This window comes from Drosophila kikkawai, chromosome X (genome assembly GCF_030179895.1).
Source record: "Drosophila kikkawai strain 14028-0561.14 chromosome X, DkikHiC1v2, whole genome shotgun sequence".
Taxonomy (NCBI): domain Eukaryota; kingdom Metazoa; phylum Arthropoda; class Insecta; order Diptera; family Drosophilidae; genus Drosophila; species Drosophila kikkawai.
Genome location: NC_091733.1, coordinates 22,442,836 through 22,462,814, shown reverse-complemented (window position 1 = coordinate 22,462,814; position 19,979 = coordinate 22,442,836). Strand labels below are relative to the sequence as shown.

Here is a 19,979-nt window from a genome sequence, read left to right as displayed (position 1 = left end):
AAAAACAAAAAACTAAAAAAATATCTAAGAAGGCAAAAAATTTTTTGCGTTAATTTGCGGCACAGAAAAAATATTATTATATATTTTTAAAAATTTTGAATATATTTCTTTAAGGGTAATATAGTTTTTAATATCAATATATTTAAGCAGTATACCATTTTCTTAAGTGTGTTTTTTTAGATGAGTTTTAAAAGAATATATCAAAATAGAAAACCTTTTCTGTTATCACAATTATATAAACAATACAATTTCTTTTTCCAAATGCTATATAATAAATATTAATAAAATATTTTCATGTTAGCATCTTTCTTTTTTTAATACATTTACCGTATTCTATTCGCTCTGTGTACTTGTCTTGTGGTATTGTTTACTATTTCCAAGCTGAAGTTGAAGCTGACTATGGTTATATGGATATGGATAGGCATGGCGGAATATGTATATGGCTGAATCTGATTCTTTGATTGCTTGCGACGCGCTTAATTGACACTTGCCGCTCCGAAAAAGCCCCCGCAAAAAACCTGGGGATAAAGGGAGAAATATCTGAAGAAAAAGACAAGCAAAGACCGCCACAAATCAAATCAAATTTACTTCGGGGCAAAAGCAAACATGGAGCACTTAGCGAGAAGCTTGTTAAGAGCCAAGCTGATCGCCGGCTTGGCTGTGTGTAAATAATGTACAAATCCGGGCGGGAGGCTCTTTGAAAAATTGTAAATACCATTTGAACCTTTGAACTTTATAAAATTAAGAAAATTAAATTTAGCATATTTTTTTTTTAACTCAAGAAATATTTTTGAGTTTGTTAATACACTGTAGAACGGTAGGCCTTAGCAGCCAATGCACAATAATTAAGTGTTAACTCTTAGCTTTTAACTATTAGTTAGCTTTAAATAAATAAATATCTGAATAATATTTGTTCAGAAATAAATTATGCAGTGAAAATCTGGTTTTCGATTATTAAAACTATATATATATATATAGTGTAAAATTGGCTTTCATTGTTGTTTTTCTTCTAATTTTATAAATGTTAACTTACATTCCTATCTCTAAAATAATTGAGTTAATAATGGAACCTATTTAATTGTTGAGATAAGCGTGCCATTTACCTTTTCAAAACTGATAAGGAGTCGAGCAGGTTAACTTTTCTTCATTCATTCACACAAAAATACTTCTCATGCACTGTACAAAAAAGGCATAACTACAAACCCAATTAAAAAAAGCAATTTGAATCTATCCTAACTAAGCCAAAAAAGCATTAATCCCAAAACGGAAAACAGTTTTGTGTTAGTTTTTATTAGGTGAATCCGCATACTAAATTAAAGCATGTTTTGTTGCCAATTTTTAAGAATATTATCAATTTAAAAAAAAAAACGCTGCATTTATTATTTATTATAACTTTAAGATACAACATTTTACATTGTAAAAAGCTTTAAAAATGTACTCTTTTCCTGATTTCAAATCTCAAATGGTCAACATAAAGTTTGTTTGCATAAAAGTGATTTTCCAGTCAAAACATTGAGTAGTAAATATTTTACAATTTATTCTCAGCGCAGTTGCTGCCTTTGCGATTAGAGATCTGAGAGATCTGAGAGCTGTAACCGATCGGGCTGACTTACTGACCATATATGCCCATTAATAACTCGAAAAGGCTTTTAGAATGCATTTGCATAGATCGCAGCTCGGCGCAACAGCATTTAATTCACATATATCGGTTCTGTGATCGCGCTTGCAAATCAAGTTATACAACATTTCAAAATGCAATTTCAGCACAACACACACACACACACCCGCCGACTGGCTTTCAAGAGCGTTTTTATTTTTATTATTATTTTTTTTTAATTTTTACTTATTGTTTTCGTTTTTGTTTTTGCTTATAGCAGCCGTAACAAAACAGCTGTGTAAGCCAAAGTGATTAATATTTATGTCTCACACGCCGCCAGCTTATTGTTGCAGCCCGGCGATAACTGAGAAATTGGACATGTGATATGGCGGGGCATCGGAAAAATGAGATCAAAATGGAAGGGGTGATGAGTCAGGCGGGATACGAGGATAGGGAATTAAAAACCTAGTCTAGACTAGTACTTATTTTTTGTGCTCTAACCTTGAATCTGATTCTAAATTGAATTTTTAAGAGTTTATATAGTACATTTTTGTATTTAGACGTGTTTTTTCGTATTTCAATTCCTTAAGCTGAAAAATTAGAACTTTTTTCAATGTTTTTTATATGTGAAAAAAAAATTGATAAGCCCTGTTAGTCAATATTTGTAGTTTTATATGATAAATATAGATTTGAAATCGTTACACCTAAGTTTTTCCAGCTTTACAATTCCCTAATATGAGGTCGATACAATAAAACTGGATATTTTTAATGGTTTTCATATAAAAATATATATATTTTAAATCGATTAACTTACCAATTGAAGGTTTGGATGATTTTATATTAAAAATAAATTCAATTTTTCCTAATAACCCTTGATTGTTGAAGTTTTCAATATTTTTAAAATCGATGCATATAAGTTTTTCAGCACTACAACTTCCGAAGAACCACATACAATTGATTTTAAATCAATAAACTCTGAAAATCTATATTTTCCATATAAAAAATATTTATATTAAATCAATAAACATTAAAATTTAAAGATATAAAAAAATATAGATTTTCAATGGTTTATCAATTAATAATCAAAGTTTTCAGTCTTTTTATATACAAAAATATCTATTTTAAATCGATAAACATAATTTTTTCAGCTCTACAATCCGCAAAGAACCACACACACACACTCAGTTTGTCGCTTTGTCTGCTCTGGGACTCATTTATTTTAAATTATTTGGACTTAATCTAGCTTAGCTCGTAGTTCGATTGGCGCCGCTCCACCTATCTGTTAGTTTTTCCCTCCGGAGAAACTGTTTCAATATCACAAAGTGTTTTTTCGCTTACTTTTCCCCAATTCTTTTTCTTTTCTTCTTTTGTGCCCTGCTGGCTGGCAGGTTGCAGGTTTACGCTTATCTTAATCATTTCTTCTTTTCGCTTCTCGATCGTGTTGTGGCAGCTGTGACAGGTGGATATATATATCCCTTATATATTCGCTGCATACTTTCAGGCGTCCGCATAATCGATCACATCGGTGATTTGGACTGTTACATCGCTGCCGCCGGAGTGATCCGATCCCGAGTCCATGTGCTCCATGGCCGCCAGACTGGCAGCGCCATCCAAGCACTCAAAGCTCTGCCGGCTCCGATGACGTCGGATACCTGGCTGACTGTAGGGCGGCGGATGAGGTTGAGGAAGTGGTTGTGGCTGTGACTGTGACTGAGATTGTGATTGTGCCTGCGGCTGTGGCTGTGGATAATTCTGCTGCAGCTGTCTTTGGTTTCGCGCCGAGGTCAGCTGATTGGGATGAAACTGCGGCATTGCCTCCAGATCCTGCCTCAGGTCACGTACATGTCGTGGCGCTACCGCTCCCGTTCCCGTTCCCGCTCCTGCTCCCGAGGGAGGTCTACTGGTGGGAGTGGCACTGGGCGTGGAGCGCCAAACTGGACTGGCATAGCAGACAGTTGTCGTTGTTGGAGGCTGTGGTCTTGGGTGGCGCAGGGGCGTGGCATACTGATAGGCCGGTGGCATGTCATTCGCATCTGGAAAAAAGAAACGGAATGAAAGGATTAATTGGGTTTATCTTTTATATTTACCGTTGAACTAATTAAAACAGATATAGATAAAGATACAGATATTATGGGGTTGGTCTGGTATTCAACTTTGACAGGAAATATTCGCTTTTCTTTAGAAAAAATAATTTGGAAATATAGGGAAATCCTTATTAATATTTCAAAATTAATATTTTAAAGACTGGTGGCTTATTATAAATCTAACAAATTGGTTAAACAAAAAAAAAAATAAATGACTAGATTCAAGTTTTGCATAGAAAAAAACCGAGCATTATGAGGTTGGTATATATTTATTTCTAATTACTACCGAAAACAAGCTCAAAAGTATGCTATACTTTTTGATTTTAATTGATTTTACTATATCTTTCGATATAACCTCAGAATACCTTGAATTTGATTAGAAATGCAAATAAAATTAATAAGAATTTAGTGTCATAATATGCTCACACCCTACAATTACAATAAATTGACAAATAATTTAGGAACAAAATATTTTGTAGCCTACTTTTCAACACTTTGTTAAAGGGTTTTTAAATCTTGTTTACTTTTTCTTTCGAAAGTGAATACCAGAATTCATTTTTACGTATTACCAGTTTACAGATACAATTACAAAGAAAGTGAGAGTGAAAGTAAAAGACAGTGAGATACAGAGGGAGAGGAATCCATCACCATATATTAGAGTGGGACAACTACTTGTTTGTTGGTACCTTTCTGGGCTAATGCGTTTTGCATTTGTGGATTGTGTGTTTTGTGGATCTTCAGCGCTGGATCTGTGTTTGTGTGTGTTTCATATATATATTATTTTTTTTGAGTGCTAGAACATGCATGTGGTAAGACCTATGTGTAGCAATCTCTCGTTGCTTTGTGTATAGCGAGAGGACTTTTTTTTTTAGATAGCGAGTGGACTTCCTTTTGAACCGCGAGAAGCAGAATGGAATTGGCTGAGCTTCGACATTTCTCATTTATTCGAGCCTTCTATTCAGATTCCATCGTGTTTCATGGTCCACATTTTTCAGTTTGGGATCCCTTTGCAGATTTCAGGTTTCGTTTTTTCCGGTTTTCAGTGTATAAGCTAATATAAATACAATAATTTGTGGTATATACATGCTAACCCTAAATGTTTTTGTACAATATAAAATATGTGGGGGTGCTTAAATAGGTATAGCTGCTATATGTATATATAAATATATGTTTATACAAATTACATAATATTAGTAACAGGTTATTAATTTTTTTTTTGAGGTGGTAGAAGGGCCATTTCCCAGGAGAATGTTAACCCAACAAAAAAAAAAAAAAAAAAACCACACAAGGAAATAACAGACTAAGTGGCGTACGGGGAGCAGTAGTGACCATCCCGATCCTGTGATCTTCGACGATTATCGTTCCGGTTGCAGTCGTAAACGGAACGGGGACCGGGAAGACCGGGTAGACCGAAACCACGGGCACCCAAACCGTACTTACTGGTGGCATTGAACGGCTCTGAGTACGGATCCTCCGCTGGCGGCGGCAGCTCCGAGTACTCGCTGGGTATAAGCGGATGCTGCTGCTGGTCCGGCTCCTGATAGATGGGCTCATCTTGGTCATAGTCTCCGCACTCGAACGCACTGGGTGCGCTCGGCGCCGAGATGTGATGATGGTGATGATGATCCACCGATCCACCGGCACCGATTGTCGACATGCCATAGTCGCCGCCACCGCTGGCCGACATCGGTGAGCCGCTCTCATGGCACTCGAGCAGATGGTTCGACAGGAGATCCTTGATAGACGACGATTTGTGCGGAATGTTCTGAACAATTTCACAAGTGCGCTTAAAACACTCATCTTCAGTAAATGGACCATTCTTGATCAGCTTGTTGATGGCCTTGCGCGTCTGATCGTTCTCGCTGAGCTTCTCCGCTGCCAGGAGCAACTGTCGTTTGGTTTCCTCCGCAAAGGCACATTTTTTCATCCGCGCCTGACCACCGCCACTGGGACGCAACCGGGTTACACACACAATTCCGAGGTAGATAACCAAGGATAGAATGAGGGTGACACCAACCACAATGCAGGATATCCATTTGATGCTCAAGAGGCTGGCAGTGCCGCTCAACTGGTCGCTCTCCGATTGTGTCATCCACAGGCCTTCGGAGCAGTGTCGTGTGCCATTCCCGCCACAGGCCTCGTGCTCAAACCGTCGCCGATCCACGGTGGTGGCATTGAAGCAGCTACGATCCTCCGACTTGAGCGGACAGAGAATCTCCGAATCCAGATCATGGTCGGTTAGTGTCTTTAGCCATGCTTTGGCATCGCAAGAGCAAATCCGACCCACACGGATCCGGTGGACACCACATCGGCTGAAATTCAGGCTGCCATGCTGGGGATCCTCCAGCTGATTGTTGGCAAAGGAGCAGTTCAGGGCACCTATCGGGGCACTGTTCACCTCGAAGCGAGAAAAGTGTCCAAAGCGATTGTTCTCAATCTCCACCTGGGATGCCATGACCACGTTCAACCAGTTGGGTTCCATGTGGCGCACCGTATTGTTGCGTATAAAAGTGTCCACCGCTGTTATACGAATCGCACCCGATTGGATTTTATCAATACTGAAAGGGAAGACAAAGATTATATAGGATGACTTCGTCTACAAGTCTACTCTTAAGGACTCACGTGTTGCCTCGAAGTGTGAGGGTGGTGATGCCGCTCTGGTTGATTGCCTCACCCTCAATGGTTCCAATCACCGTGCTCACAAAGGACACATTCTCGCTGTGCAGCTTGTCGGTTAGAGCCTGGGCCTTAATGGTCGTTATGTTGCATTGCTCAAAGGACAGCTCCTTGATCTTGGTCACATCGAAGGCATTGCGGCCAATGGTGCCAATGTTGCAGCGCACAAAGCTCACCTTGCTCATGGACAGATCAAAACGGCCAATCTCATCGATGTTAGAGTCCTCAACGCGTAGCTAAGAGATTAAGATGAATTAGTAAATTAAAATCAAGGATTAATCTCTTTTGTAGTTATACTCACATTTATGCCATTCTGGGCACCGCCATGACTAAAGGCCTTCTCGTTCAACTGAAGATCCTTGATCCGCCGGAAGGTACAGTCCAGATTGGCCATGGTAAAGGCATTGGCGAACACCACCAGCAGCTCGGTATCCTCCACCAGCAGCTTGAACTCAACAGCTGAAAACAAACGATGAAGAATCACTTGAAATTTTCTGGATCAATCAATCGATCAATTATCCTTCTTACCGGACAATGTCTTCTCCTGAAGGTAAACTCGCGATACTTTGCGAAACTCTATATTGGGAAAGCCACCCTTGTTCCGGCTAAAGGCATTTTGGGTAACCTCCACCCTATCGTTGTCCTTCACCCCGTTGACCCCAAAGTAATTCACTTGATTGTCCTGGAAAAAGTTCTGGAACAAACGGAACTCAATGCTGGGCCTCAGATACACCTCAATGGACTTGATCTTAACGGGCACTCGGTACTTGGAGTCCCAATCCGGTGACAGCTGTTATAAAAGTTGTAAAAGAAAAAAAAAGATGAAATTAAGAAAAAATACTTTTCAAGGCAGAACAAATAAGGAATCTCTAGACTCTAGTGAGCCAAAAATATCATGCTATTTAGCACTTCTTTTGGCCGTAAATGACTAAGACAGACCATGGGCTATTAAACATCATTCGTGCACAAAAACTGGAAATTGCTGGCAGACGAGAAGCGCTTTTACTTATTTTATTGATGTTGCTTCTGCTGTTGCCGGGGGGTTGTGCCGCTTGACTTACATTTCTTGCGGTCTGTATACACGGGATGCCTCTCGCCAGTTGGTCCCGCCTCCCTTTGGTGTTTTATTTTTAAACGCAGTGTCTGCGACAACAACAATGGGCAAAGTAGCAGCACTCACAGCAGCAGCAGCAGCAGCAGCAGCAACAGCAACAGCAGCAACACTAACAAGAGCCACATCAGACGACAACAGCAACTTGACCGCAACGCGTTCATTGCTCCAGCCATCCAGCGATCCAGGAGAACCCCAACTGGAACTCGAACTCAAACTCGAACCATCACCCCGAGGGTGCAATTTTCTCATTAAATTAAGTGAAAATAGTTGCAAACTCAAGTGGCCGCAATGATGGTGCGATGGCGATGGCGATGACGAGATGTCCACGACGCTGATGATCTTGTTGTTGATCACACGTCGGGTCTGGGTAGCTCTCTCGCATTATTATTATTGCATTAATGAATCTGGATAAAGTGAACGGAAATCAGAGCTTCTCAAGTTAATCTCTGTGATATATTTGATAAGAGTTTTAGGAGTTGAAAGTAAGGGGAAATAATATATTAACTCAGATTAACTCAGATTGTTACTCAAATAGGAAAATCAAAGATCGTTTCATTATAAATACCCAAGTAAGAATACAGATGCACACTGGTGTATAATATAGATTTTGTTGATGTATGTAGATCCTGTAGATACAGTTTGTATAGCTTATTTATGAAATCATATTAATAAAGATATTAAAATTCTCAAGTATAATAATAATTCTTGGCTAATTTCTTTGTTTATTTCAAGCTTCAATTTATATAAACTAACTTTCCTAACAAAAATAGCTAGATATAATATTTTTAATATTATTTTTCTATTTAATTTAAATAGTAAAACCTTTAACTAATTTGCATTTTGATTGTTTAGTTGACTGATTCACTTTTGAATCACTAATTTCTTACTGCGCAGCACAGCAGCAGACTAACGCTTCCGATAAGAGCTTTGTTTTTGTTAAAAAAAAAAAAAAGAAATAAAATGGTAAACTATTCATGCAAGTCTGTCATTGCCACAAATGGTGAAATACTTGTCAGGAAAAGAAGTTCCATAACTTGGGCTAATTTTAATGGAATAACAAAAATTACAAACATTAAAGAACCAGAAAATCCCTGAGAACATAAACATTTATTTGTGGATTTGAGTGAATAAATAACAATATTTTGAGGTTTTTGCGTAAATATGCCGCTTAAATTGTTGTATTCTTAATAAGCATAAATAAATCTACTCTAGTATCAGCTGCAATTGGGATTTGTTTACAGAGCAGAAGGCGCCCGATTGTCCATATCTTTGGTTCCCTGCAGTTTTGCAGCAAAATCGCTTATCAAGGGCAAATATATCGGATGACGGCTGTCTGACTTGGAGTTTCGTTCGTTTTTGGCTGTCTTTAGCTTTATTGGTTTGAATTGTCTTGTGTGAATAATCACCCACATATCGCCCTTCAAGGGAGGTGTCTACGTGCCTCAGTAACCTCACACTCACAACACAACAACAACAGCTTTCTCAGACACTTTTGTTTAGCTTCGAAAGACCATTTTCCAATAAACAAAAAACGTTTATTTTGAAATTAAATAATACTAGCTTATACTTTAGAGATTATATTAATATTATTATATTATATATAGTTTTTTAATATGATTTGTCACTAGGAAATGAAATATATTTTATTCAAATTAGGGAAAAAATAGTTTTTATGAAACCTAAAATTTAAATACTATTTACTCAATGAAATATATACTTTTTAATTACATGTTTAAGATAATGTGTTAAAAGTATAACTAAATATTAACTTGTATATATCTTTTTACCTTTATTTATATCTTATATATATTTTTTACCTACATTTATAGTTGATTTTAATTTAATAATTCCTGTTTCTCTAAGACTTGCAAAGGTATCCCTTAGATTTGATCTGTTTTCTCTATTTTTATCAAATTGAAATTTTTTTTGAATTGTTATTTGTACTACTAACTCTTTTTTTTTTGTGTGTTGTCGTTAATCAAATTTGTAATTTTCATGCCATAATAATATAAAGTGTGTGGGGGAGGAGAAGGTGGGAAAATGAGAGCCATTATAATGCAGGCCGCGATCCCAAAAGTCGGGCCACCACCAGACCAAAGCCACCTGCTTCTTTTTTGTCTGGCCTCGTTGGGGAGGTTCAATGTCTTTGGATCCGAACCTGAATCGAAATCTTTAGCTGCAGCTGCGCCAGCTGGTTAGCTTGGCTCCCCCTGGGGTCCCTTTTCCCCTCGCACTTGTTGTCGTCTCTTCTTTTCTTGACTAGATTTCTGGCCTTCTTAGTCGTTGTGATATTGCATTTTTTACACAAAACAATATTTGTAATATATTTAAAAAAAGTATATTTTATTTTCATGTTCCTTTTTTTTAGCATAAACAAAAGAATTAATGTAAAAGAAATTATGTAAAGTTTAAATAATAATTTACAAATTAATTGCAAGTTTTTAACTCTCTTTAAATAAAATCTATTTAAATAAAATATATATAAAAATAGTTAAGTATTTTTTGGATAATTGCTTTTATTATTCTTCATTCCCCCTTTTCTCTTTTTCTCGCTCTGTTTGCGCGCTTCTCTCTGGGCGCAATTTCTTTCAATTGCTCCAGTTTCTCTCGCTCTTTCCTCGCTCTTTTTCCTCATCTTAAAGAGGAAGTCTCAATTACGTGTGAGTTTTAATTTGCTTGTTTGTCTGACAGACAGTTTTTCCTTTCCTTTTCCCCTCTCCACCGTCCATCTTCCACCTTCCCTCCCTCCCTTGTTTTCCATCCCGTCCCCATTGGTTTCAAGTTTATGAGAACCATCAGTCCCGAGGCCGGGAGCTGGAAAAACAAACAACATTGCGGATGAAATGGCTGAAAAGTTTATGAAGTTCGAACTCGTCAAGATATATATCGCCATGAATTATAGGAAACTACAGCTGTGTTCACGGAAATAGCAGTGCGACAGAGGGAACAACTTCAAAACCTTTTTTTGTACATATTCCTTTTTGCAAGCTGATCTATTGCACATTGTTTTTGTTAAATGGAACATAAAGATAAGAATCGAGAAAAAATTCCGTTAGATTTGCTCTATTTTTATGTTTTATTGATATTTTTTCACATATGCAGCTCGTTTTGGCCGATCACTGAAATAGCAGTATTTAATTTTCTTTCGCAAAAAGTGCCGAAATTTCTATTAATTTTGTAAAAAATGAGTTTAATTACGGTCGTTATTATAGTTTATTATATAATACACCTTTACAACGCAAAAAAAAATATTTTAGTGGGCGCAGGACCTCACTGCTCCATGAGAGAAGGGTATCAGAGAACTTAGCCTAGAAAGAAGGGCAAAACATGTAAAGAGACTCCAAATCTTTCAGATTGTTATTTTAGAATAGTTTATAAATCATAAAATATGAACCGAACCCAAAAAAACCGAGGTACGATTCGCAAAACCACAGTTGTACAGGCTCGACGCGTACTTCGCTTCAGCAAAGCTCGTCCTTTTGCATCCTCTAGGGATATATGAGCGGGAATTGGCATGGGAATCAGTCATGGGACCATTCGCCGGGGACTTATTGAATAAATTTTAGATTCGCGAAGTCCATGGAAAATGTCACTGCTTGGTTACAAGCATATCAAGGCCAGATCCGAGTTCGCCAATAGCCACTTGAACTGCCACTATTCAAATGGCGTAATATCCTTTGGACAAATGACTCCAAACTGGTTTTATTTGGTGGAATAGGACAAGACAATATGTCCGTCGACCTCCAAATACAAAGTACCACCCAAACCATACGCTGAAGACAGTAAAACATGGTGGCCTAAAAATCATGGTTTGGGTATACTTTTCATACAACGTTGTAGGTCCCGTATATATGATCGGTGGGATCAAAGACCATTATGTTTATGTCTAAATATTAAAAACTGTCTTGCAGCCGTATACTGAGGAAAATATGCCATTAATTTGGACGTTTTAGCAGTACAGTGACCCTAATCATACCATCAAGGTGGCCAAGGAGTGGGTTCTTAATGAAAAAGTGGATGCAATGCCATTGCCTGCACAGTCCCCGGATATAAATCCGATCGAAAACTTATGGGGGACATCAAGGGCTACGTATTAAAGAAGTTTCCGACTTCTAAGCCGCAGCTTTGGCAATTTGTGCAGGAGGAATGAGGCCATATTCCCCTCAAGCGTTTCTAAGACTTGGTGGACTCCTTGCCACCCAGGTATGAGGCTATGATAGCTTCTAAAGGCTATTTAACAAATTATTAGATCATAGTCAATTAGAATTTAAGAAGAAATAGGTTTCTTATACGATATTTTTAAATTTATGAAGAATTTTAGTTTTTCACTGCTATTTCAATGATCGGCATAATATAGACCTTTTTTGTTGATATTAGCTATATCTTCTAAAGGGTTTATGTTACCTAAATTAAATGATTGTGGTATTGTTAATAATTAAATATACTAAGCTTTTATGAAAAAAAAATTATGAAAATAGTGTTTGTAACAGGATTTTCCGATCTTAAACGTGCAGGTCGTTGGGCACTGCTATTTCCGTGAACACAGCTGTATATGCCTAATGCACTGAGCAAAATTTTAAGCATCATAATACAACAGTTTTATGCTTGTTTTAAAGAATTAATCGAGAGTTTACAGGTAGAATTTTGGCTTTGAAAATAATACATATATTTTGAATACAATTTTCTGAATTATTTATATGTTTATTAATTTTTAAAGATCTCTTAGTAAATTTTCACTTGTCACCAAAATCCACTACCCTCAAGGTATTTTCTCTGTGTAAAGTTGGGCAATATAATGTCAAGACTTTAGCTCTCTCTCTATATATAGAATCCACTCAGTGCCTGATCCAAAACCAATCTGTGCGCTTTTCGTCTTCTCCAAAAAAGAGATACCACCGATTTTCCCATTTTTTTTTTTTTTTTGTTTCTTTCCGGCGACAACTTTACGGGATATTTTGGGAAACAACGGATCGGAGAATCATATGGTATACTATATGGTATATGGTATATGGTATATATGGTGTTGGGGCAGACGACGACGAGCGGAAATAGCTGCCGTCGCCTGGCTGGAAGTGCCAAAACCAACAACAGCACATAAATAACCAAACAAAGCCAATTAAAAATAAATTATGATCCACCTCTCGCTCTCTGCACAGCTATCTGTATCTCTAGCTGTCTCTCTAGCTGTATCTGAATCTCTATCTTTATCTGTATCTTTTGGTAGTCCCTAGGAAACGTAGATTGTAAAATCAAATAGCGGCACATGGCCACAATGTTGGTCACATGGGCCCGAAAATTTGGGAAAAGGACTTTCCCAATTGCGGGTTATCACAAACACTCACACATGGAGTGCCGAATGCTATCGTATCTGCATCCGAAAGATACAGATACAGCCTCGGACACGTTCGGCTGGGAACGTCTACGTGACTGGCTGAAATGAAATTCCTCATGTGGTTTTTCTTTTGTTTTATTTTTGCTGCTTTTCTTTTCTTTCATTTTCCGCTGCTCGTTTATAGAGATAAGCTGACCAAGAGCCATTCTGGATATTTCCATCGGGGGTGTGTGTGTGTGTGTGTGTGTGGCTATTTTGCGATCGCGATTACAAGAGTTACTAACACTTGTCTCCACAAAACCAGACGTAACTAGTATTACAGTTACAAACTTGGATTCGTTATCTTTGGCCAACTTTAAGCTTTTATAATTTTATTATTCTTATTTTATTATTATTATTATTTTCAAGGAAGCGTTTTATTAATGGAGAAAAAGTCTCTAGTTTAATTTAAATTTTTTCAAAATTTTTAATAAGCCAAGATTCCAGGGTAAACATAAATCATAAAAGTAATAAAACTTGACTAAAAAATGAATGATAATACTTAATAAATAATTCCAACTATCAACTTATATATATATTCTTTAATATATATCTTTAGGTTTTAAAATAAGTAAAACTCCCCAGTAAAAACCCCCTTAGTTACAGCAAAAAAATATATGTATATATTTTATCAGAGTTTAAATTTTAAAATATTGTTTACTACGCCTTTTCTGTAAGTAGGGTATCTTTCGCCGATATAGAATCAATACATATATTTATAATGCACACATTTATGGTTCCTCCTTGCCTTTGAATAATCAATTTTCGAATTATATATATACACACATTGATTGCATGTGCTTTGTAAATGTTTCAATAAAATTGTTTACCGATTAGTGGAATTATTGGCAAAATCAAATGCATTGAATGCTCAGTTTTCCGGCCCGGTTTTTCACAGACACACCACACCTCCTGGTGCGCTGTCCTAGGTTTTCGATATATATTTTCTTTTCTGCTTTCATCTGTGCCCCAGCCAGCGAGCAGCTCTCATTGCATTCACACATTCGTCGTAGCCGCCGCCTCCTTACCTCACTTGGTTTGGTTTATTGTTTCTGTTTGTGGAACGAACGTTCAATTTGTGTGGCACTTGATGGATTTTTAGCAGCTCGCAGCAGCCATAACATTCTCGGGTCCCAAGTAGTTTAAGTAGCCATTCCAAATGGGAATTTAAGTAGGCGCATTCCACTAAAACATATACACTTTACAGGTCTCCCACCTCCTTTTCCCCCCTCCTTTTCCCCTCTCCATTTTCCCTCTCCATTTTCCCTCTCCTTTTCCCCCCTCCTTTTGTATTTTTTCTACATTGGGAACAATTTTTAGGGACATTTCTTTATATAAGGAAGATCTTTTGACTTTAACTCTTGAATATAAAGACTTACTTAATTTATAAATCGATTTGGTAAGTAAGCTATACAAAAACATAGAGTCAAGCTCAGGCTGAGCTTAGTAAACTTTGAGTTTTTAAACCTGAAGATAGCTAACCTCTGGTTAAATATGGTTTGGAAATATGTAACCACGGGTTAGGACATTTCCAAAAGTTAACAACTTCGATTAAGACATAATCAAGTTCGAGTTAAGAAAATCAGTAATCTCAGGCTTAAATTCTGAGCAAGATTCAAAAAAGTGAAAGATATTAAACCTGAAGATAGCTAACCTTGGGTTAAAATTAATCTGGCTCTATTTAAAAAAAAAACCCAGGCTATGTTTATAAATACCTAACCTAAAGTTAGGATATTTCAAAAAGTTAACCAGTTCGATTTCCACACTATAAAGTGCAAATTAAGAATGTTTATTTATTGCTTAATCACGTTAAAGTTAAGAAAAACTGTGATCAAATTTGTTATAAAAACCTCCTAATAATCCTTTCTAAAACTTAACAATTTCGCTTTTCCAACCCTCAAACCCTCCGTTGAGTGCAAACAGATTGAATTGGTTTTGTTTTTAAGTTCTCCGCTGGCCTTTTTCCGGTATTTAACAGCTGCTGACACTATATAAGAAGTCTTTTTGGCTTATTACTGTCAATCTCCGAAATTCTCGGGGTCGGTGGCAAAAGTGGGTGGAGGAATGCATTTCCATTTGGCTTGCTTTCGGCTTTCGGCTTTATGTTTTCTTTTATTCTGTGTCTGTTTCTCCTCCACTTTGGCACATAGAAAAAAATAAGACTGAACTGCAGGCCCACGCAGCAAATAAATAAAATTTCTGTATCTGCAAGATGACGACACATGACGCACACACACACAGAACACACAGAATAAATCGGGCGAAAAAAAAAAAAGAAAGAACGATAAGTAAGGGGAGAGCGCCTAAGTTCACTCAATTACTGGAGGAAGTGCAGAATTCAACGACTTCTAAAAAGCGATACAAGATAAATGTGTACATAAATTGTGTGTACATGTAGTCGAAATACAAGATATATATTCCATACAAGATATACACATATGTATATATATAGATCAGAGCCAGAGAGTAGAGCGTTCGGATTATTGATTACTGATTTATGAATAGCCTTGTGATTCAATTCCAGGAACTGCACTCGGACTTGTGGTAAACATATGATTCGATTCAATGTTGTGCCTTACTGAGTTAAAACTAGAGAAAGGAATGTTATATAGCGGCAAAAGCTTCTTAAATTATATATTTTTATAGCTGGACATTTGATTGAAATGACCTTGAATCATCCCATTATTCGAAGTACTATTAAACCATTTAGAATTCTTCACAACCAAGATATTGGCCTATATATATAGTATATACTTGATATTCTAAGGGGACAGCGTAACGATATTTATTCAACCTGCATTCATTATCTTGCTTTTTCCTTCAGCAAACACTTTCGCTTTCCTACGCCTTATTATTATTTTCTTGTTCAAATGAAGGGAGCACTCCCTTAAATACATATATGTCTCATAAATTATTTAAGGCTTATAATTTCAGTCAAAAGGAGTCACTGTTGACCCTAGAAATCATATATATTCTTGATCAGCATCAACAGCCGAATCGTTATAGCCATGTGCGGAGGAAAAATATTTATTTAGCTAATTTTTTAAAATTTTATAAGGGGTTACATGGTTAAAATTGCTGAAAATTAACAAAAAATGAAACTAGTTAAAACCTTAAATTGAGTAGGCAGATTTTAAAAACCTTATAAAAACTAACACTAAGATGCTTACAGATTTTTTAAATTTCGAGTTTTTCCAAAAATAATCATTTAACATTGCAATATTTTCTTTATTTTATTTTATAAGGGGTTACTTCTTTAAAATTGACAAAAGGTGAAATTTCATAAACAAAAACAAAAATTAAATTCAGTAAGCATATTTTTTAACCTTATAAAAACTAACACAAACACGCTTCCGAATTGAACAGCATTTTTGGCTTAGGTATAGATACTTTAAAAATTGATATTATTATTAAAAAAAAATCCTATTTTTTTCAAAATTTAATGAAATTTGCAACATTTTTAATTTTGAAAAATTTTAATTATTAACTTTACAAAAACTAGAAAAAAAATTAAAATTAATGGATTTTTAGTAGTGATAAATTTAAGATTGCAAACTGAAGTAAGGTATTTTCTTTTTAAACAGGCTTATAAAGAATGTTATTGTTTTTAAAAAGCTACAAAATATTTTTAAAAATTTTCCTTAAGCTGGAATTTACCCCAAAATTTGTTCATGGTCAGTTTTATTATTATTATTATTATGCGTCCTGTCATAAATTCAGGATTAAAACGGCAATCACTTGCACTTGTTCGCTCTTCATAATTCTCAAGAAAACAGAGAAAAAGAGTGTGGCGGAGAGCGAAAACACACACGTATATATATATGACGTGTGTGTATATACATATATACACGCACCTGACTCATTAGCATAACCTGTTGAACGTGTTGGCGGGGCAGGCCGAAGAGCGGGGGGAACGTAAGAGGAAGAGGGAGTGGCAACGGCGCCGCCGCCGCCGCCTTCATTCGTTTTTCATTTATACTTTTTTTTTCATTTTGCACGCAGCTTCTTCTTGTTTATATTCTGATTTAGCGTGCGTATTAATCAAAAGTGTTTCACAACAGCAAATTTTCTCCTTGGAAAACTATTTCCTTTTCACACAAAATAAATGTAAAAAGAAATATAGTATTCAAGGCGGTTCATTGCTCGCTGAGAAAAATGTAAACAATCAAGTTCATTTCTGAAATGAATTTCCAGAAATTCATTTTATATTCATACATTTTATTGCTTTCTTAAAACACAGAAAACATTAAAGAAAATCTTTTGAAATATTCTTCTAAGCTACAATTATCGTTTTTGAGACTCTTTCGTTATCAGAAAATTCCTGCTCTTAAGTGCATTATCAATCACAAGAAAGGAAACCGAATGTCACAATGAAAACACTTGCTCTGATGGCGGTTCATTCCTCCAGACTACTAAGTCAACAATGGCCACTAACTAAACCCGACGAGGCTTGGAGTGAGCGTACTTTACGCACTCACTGTTCCTACTCCTCCTCCTCCTCCTCACTTTTCCAGCTTCTGTTTTCTGGACTTTGCTTTGTTCTATCCGCTTGCCTTGGTGCGTTTTATTTGAGTTTACTTTTGCAGTTAGCTGCCAAAAGCTTCCACATCTGCTGGAAATGTGTAGACTGTACAGTGATACCTCAGCATTGTAGATCACTTTAAAATTGTGACTTGTTATTGAAATAATCTAAAAATTATTACAAGTATAGTTTAATAATCAATTGTGTGATTTCTAATCATCTAATCATCAAGGTTTTTGTGGCCTATGTATCTTTTCCTTGAACTTATTAAATTTTAAAATCATAAAATTATTAAAATGTACTAGAAAAGCTTTAAATACCTAAATTTGTAACATTAGCTTTAATAAAACAAATTGTTAACGCAATAAATCACACTAAATAAATAATAAAAGAATAGAGTAATCATAAACAAATTGCGGTCTGAACACTGATAAATTAACTACCGTTGATTTCTAATCAATAGCGTAGAAGACAACGTAAACCTTTAGTGATTTATAAGAAAGTGGTGCTTAGTAATCAGTCACTCAATAAAAATATAACAATCAGGAAATCAATTAATTTAACTATGATTTCATTGATTATGTTTAGCATTTCTACTTATTGAAGTAAAACTTTAAGAAAACTCAAATGTTTGTGATTCACAGTTATAATATAATAAGGAAATATCTCTCAGATCAATATTATTCATCGATTGGTATTGCTGAATGCACCCATTTCCCTTTTATTGCAACATCACCGTTTACTTGTAATAATCAGATACCATTATTTATTGAGTGATTTGCCATAAGTGACAATAACTGCTGCTGAACACGACCATTTTTCATGATTTGCCATTAATCACTGCAATTAACGCCTGAAATGGTTCAAACGCTGAAAATGCAGACACTTGCCCAACATTTTCTTGTCAAATGCAATTTCAATATATTCAAAAACCAAGCTCGATTTTTTTCAAAGTACTTTTCGCATAAATGCTAATTTCACTAAAAAAATGTTGCTGACATGCTACAGGTTTTCGCTAATTAGAAGAGCGGGAGACATCTGGTTTTTGAGACCAGTGACCACTGTACCAAACCCATAACAATGTGACATGTTTCAGTGTGATCTTTGTATATACAAACATTTGTTTTGTTTGTTTTTTTTTATTTTAAAATGCATTACAAGATAAGCCCAAAGACTTTCAGATTTTATACTAGCTGCAGCTTTGATTCGACGAGTTTCTGCAAAGATATGAAGGGACTTTGGTCGAAGCTCGCTGCATCGAAAATTCTGGAAACTAAAATAGGCTATCTCAAGCTTTTTTTTTAGCCATTTTGCCAAGTCAAACATTTGTCTAAAACTGGAGTCTTAAAGGAAAAGCTAAAGCTTAAGACTTTTCGGTTAAATCCCATTTTTAGCTCACAAAAGAAGGGGTTAGTAAGCTCTATTATGGCCTAAAACGAGCTTAGTGTGTTTTTTTTTTTTTTATAGAGAAACTAGATTTTTTACTTCTTTTGATTTACTAAAAGGAACCTAGAATCTGTTAAAATCAGAATCACAATTTTAGATAAGTCCCAACAAATCGAATTGTTTCCAATCACATTTTCCCGACACTTCCAATGCAATAATCCCGTGCAGGCCTCAAAAAGTGGTAGAACTTTTTTATAAACAGCTTTTTCGGCCCTGACAGAATATCGAGTCGATGACCAATTAACTAATGTCTAAAACCGCTTTTTCTATGCTTGCGTTTGCATTTGTATTTGTGGGGTGGTGATTCAGGCCGACGACGAAACTTACCGTTTTGTTTAGCTGGAAGTCACAGATGGCCTTGAGATGGGTGCAGGCGCAGTGGCTGCATAGGTTCTCCTGGTTGACGGGCTGCTGCTGCTGCTGCTGCTGCTGGACAGCGGCGCCGGCCGCGGAGCTGGAATGGGGGTGATGGCCAGACAGGAAATCCTGGCCTCCGGAGGAGGTCTGCGCATAGCCGGGTAGGCGGTTGTAAAGGTTCACATATGCAAATATCGACTGGAACCGCAGGAGCCAAAGGATCACAGTTAGGCATAGGATTTGCATCTTCGACGTCGGCGTCATAACTATTCTTGTCTTATCTCTCTCCCACCGATTTCCTCCTTCCCACTCCCTGTTCTACTTTTCAATTTCTGTGGTTGTTTTTTTTTTTAATATTTTTTTTTTTTTTTCTCAATTACATTGACAATTAAACTGCAATGCTCTCAGGCACTCCTCACTGTGTTTATCGCGCTCTCTTTTTTCCCCGGCAGCGATATTTTAAGAGACGGCACTAAAATACATATTAATGCTGTTCATCGTCACTCACTGAATTTTTTAGAGAAAAAAATAAAATAAAGCACAAAACACTAAGAAAAAGAACAACAAAAAAGACGGCGTCGCGAGTCTCGGATTGTCGGATTGTATATAAATAATAATATAGTAAGCCCCGCACACGGTCAACGTTGCGATCTCGAAGGCGGTTCGTTAACGAATACGGTAGATATATAGTTGCCGATCGTTGGAAAACAAGAGAGCATTACCCGCTCCACGTTCCACTGTTCCGACGTTCCACTTCCCCGTTCCATTTTCCTCTCTCACTGGATTAGTCAGCGAACGCTCTCTACACTGCA

At 36.5% G+C, this 19,979-nt stretch overlaps 2 protein-coding genes across 2 annotated transcripts in view; one reads left to right on the top strand and one right to left on the bottom strand.

The window, feature by feature from the left end:
* Positions 1 to 19,979, top strand: part of hiw (MYC binding protein highwire) — a 54,348-nt gene that overhangs the window by 20,383 nt on the left and 13,986 nt on the right. The gene's annotated exons all lie outside the window — the stretch shown is intronic.
* On the bottom strand, positions 2,779 to 19,838 carry be (ben). Its single transcript, XM_017180674.3, has 6 exons — positions 19,138 to 19,838; positions 6,886 to 7,147; positions 6,659 to 6,816; positions 6,304 to 6,593; positions 5,122 to 6,239; positions 2,779 to 3,630 (listed from the first exon to the last, which is right to left on the bottom strand). Exons 1-6 carry the CDS (start codon positions 19,429 to 19,431, stop codon positions 3,095 to 3,097), a joined length of 2,658 nt encoding a protein of 885 aa, XP_017036163.1. The 5' UTR covers positions 19,432 to 19,838; the 3' UTR covers positions 2,779 to 3,094.

Excerpts from the sequence above, each read along its gene's own strand:
- be (XM_017180674.3), bottom strand. The coding sequence starts at position 19,431 with ATGACGCCGACGTCGAAGATGCAAATCCTATGCCTAACTGTGATCCTT. Across the intron at positions 6,594-6,658 it reads GTGCCCAGAATGGCATAAAT|CTACGCGTTGAGGACTCTAA; the intron begins GTGAGTATAACT and ends TTAATCTCTTAG. Across the intron at positions 6,240-6,303 it reads CTCACACTTCGAGGCAACAC|TATTGATAAAATCCAATCGG; the intron begins GTGAGTCCTTAA and ends CTTCCCTTTCAG.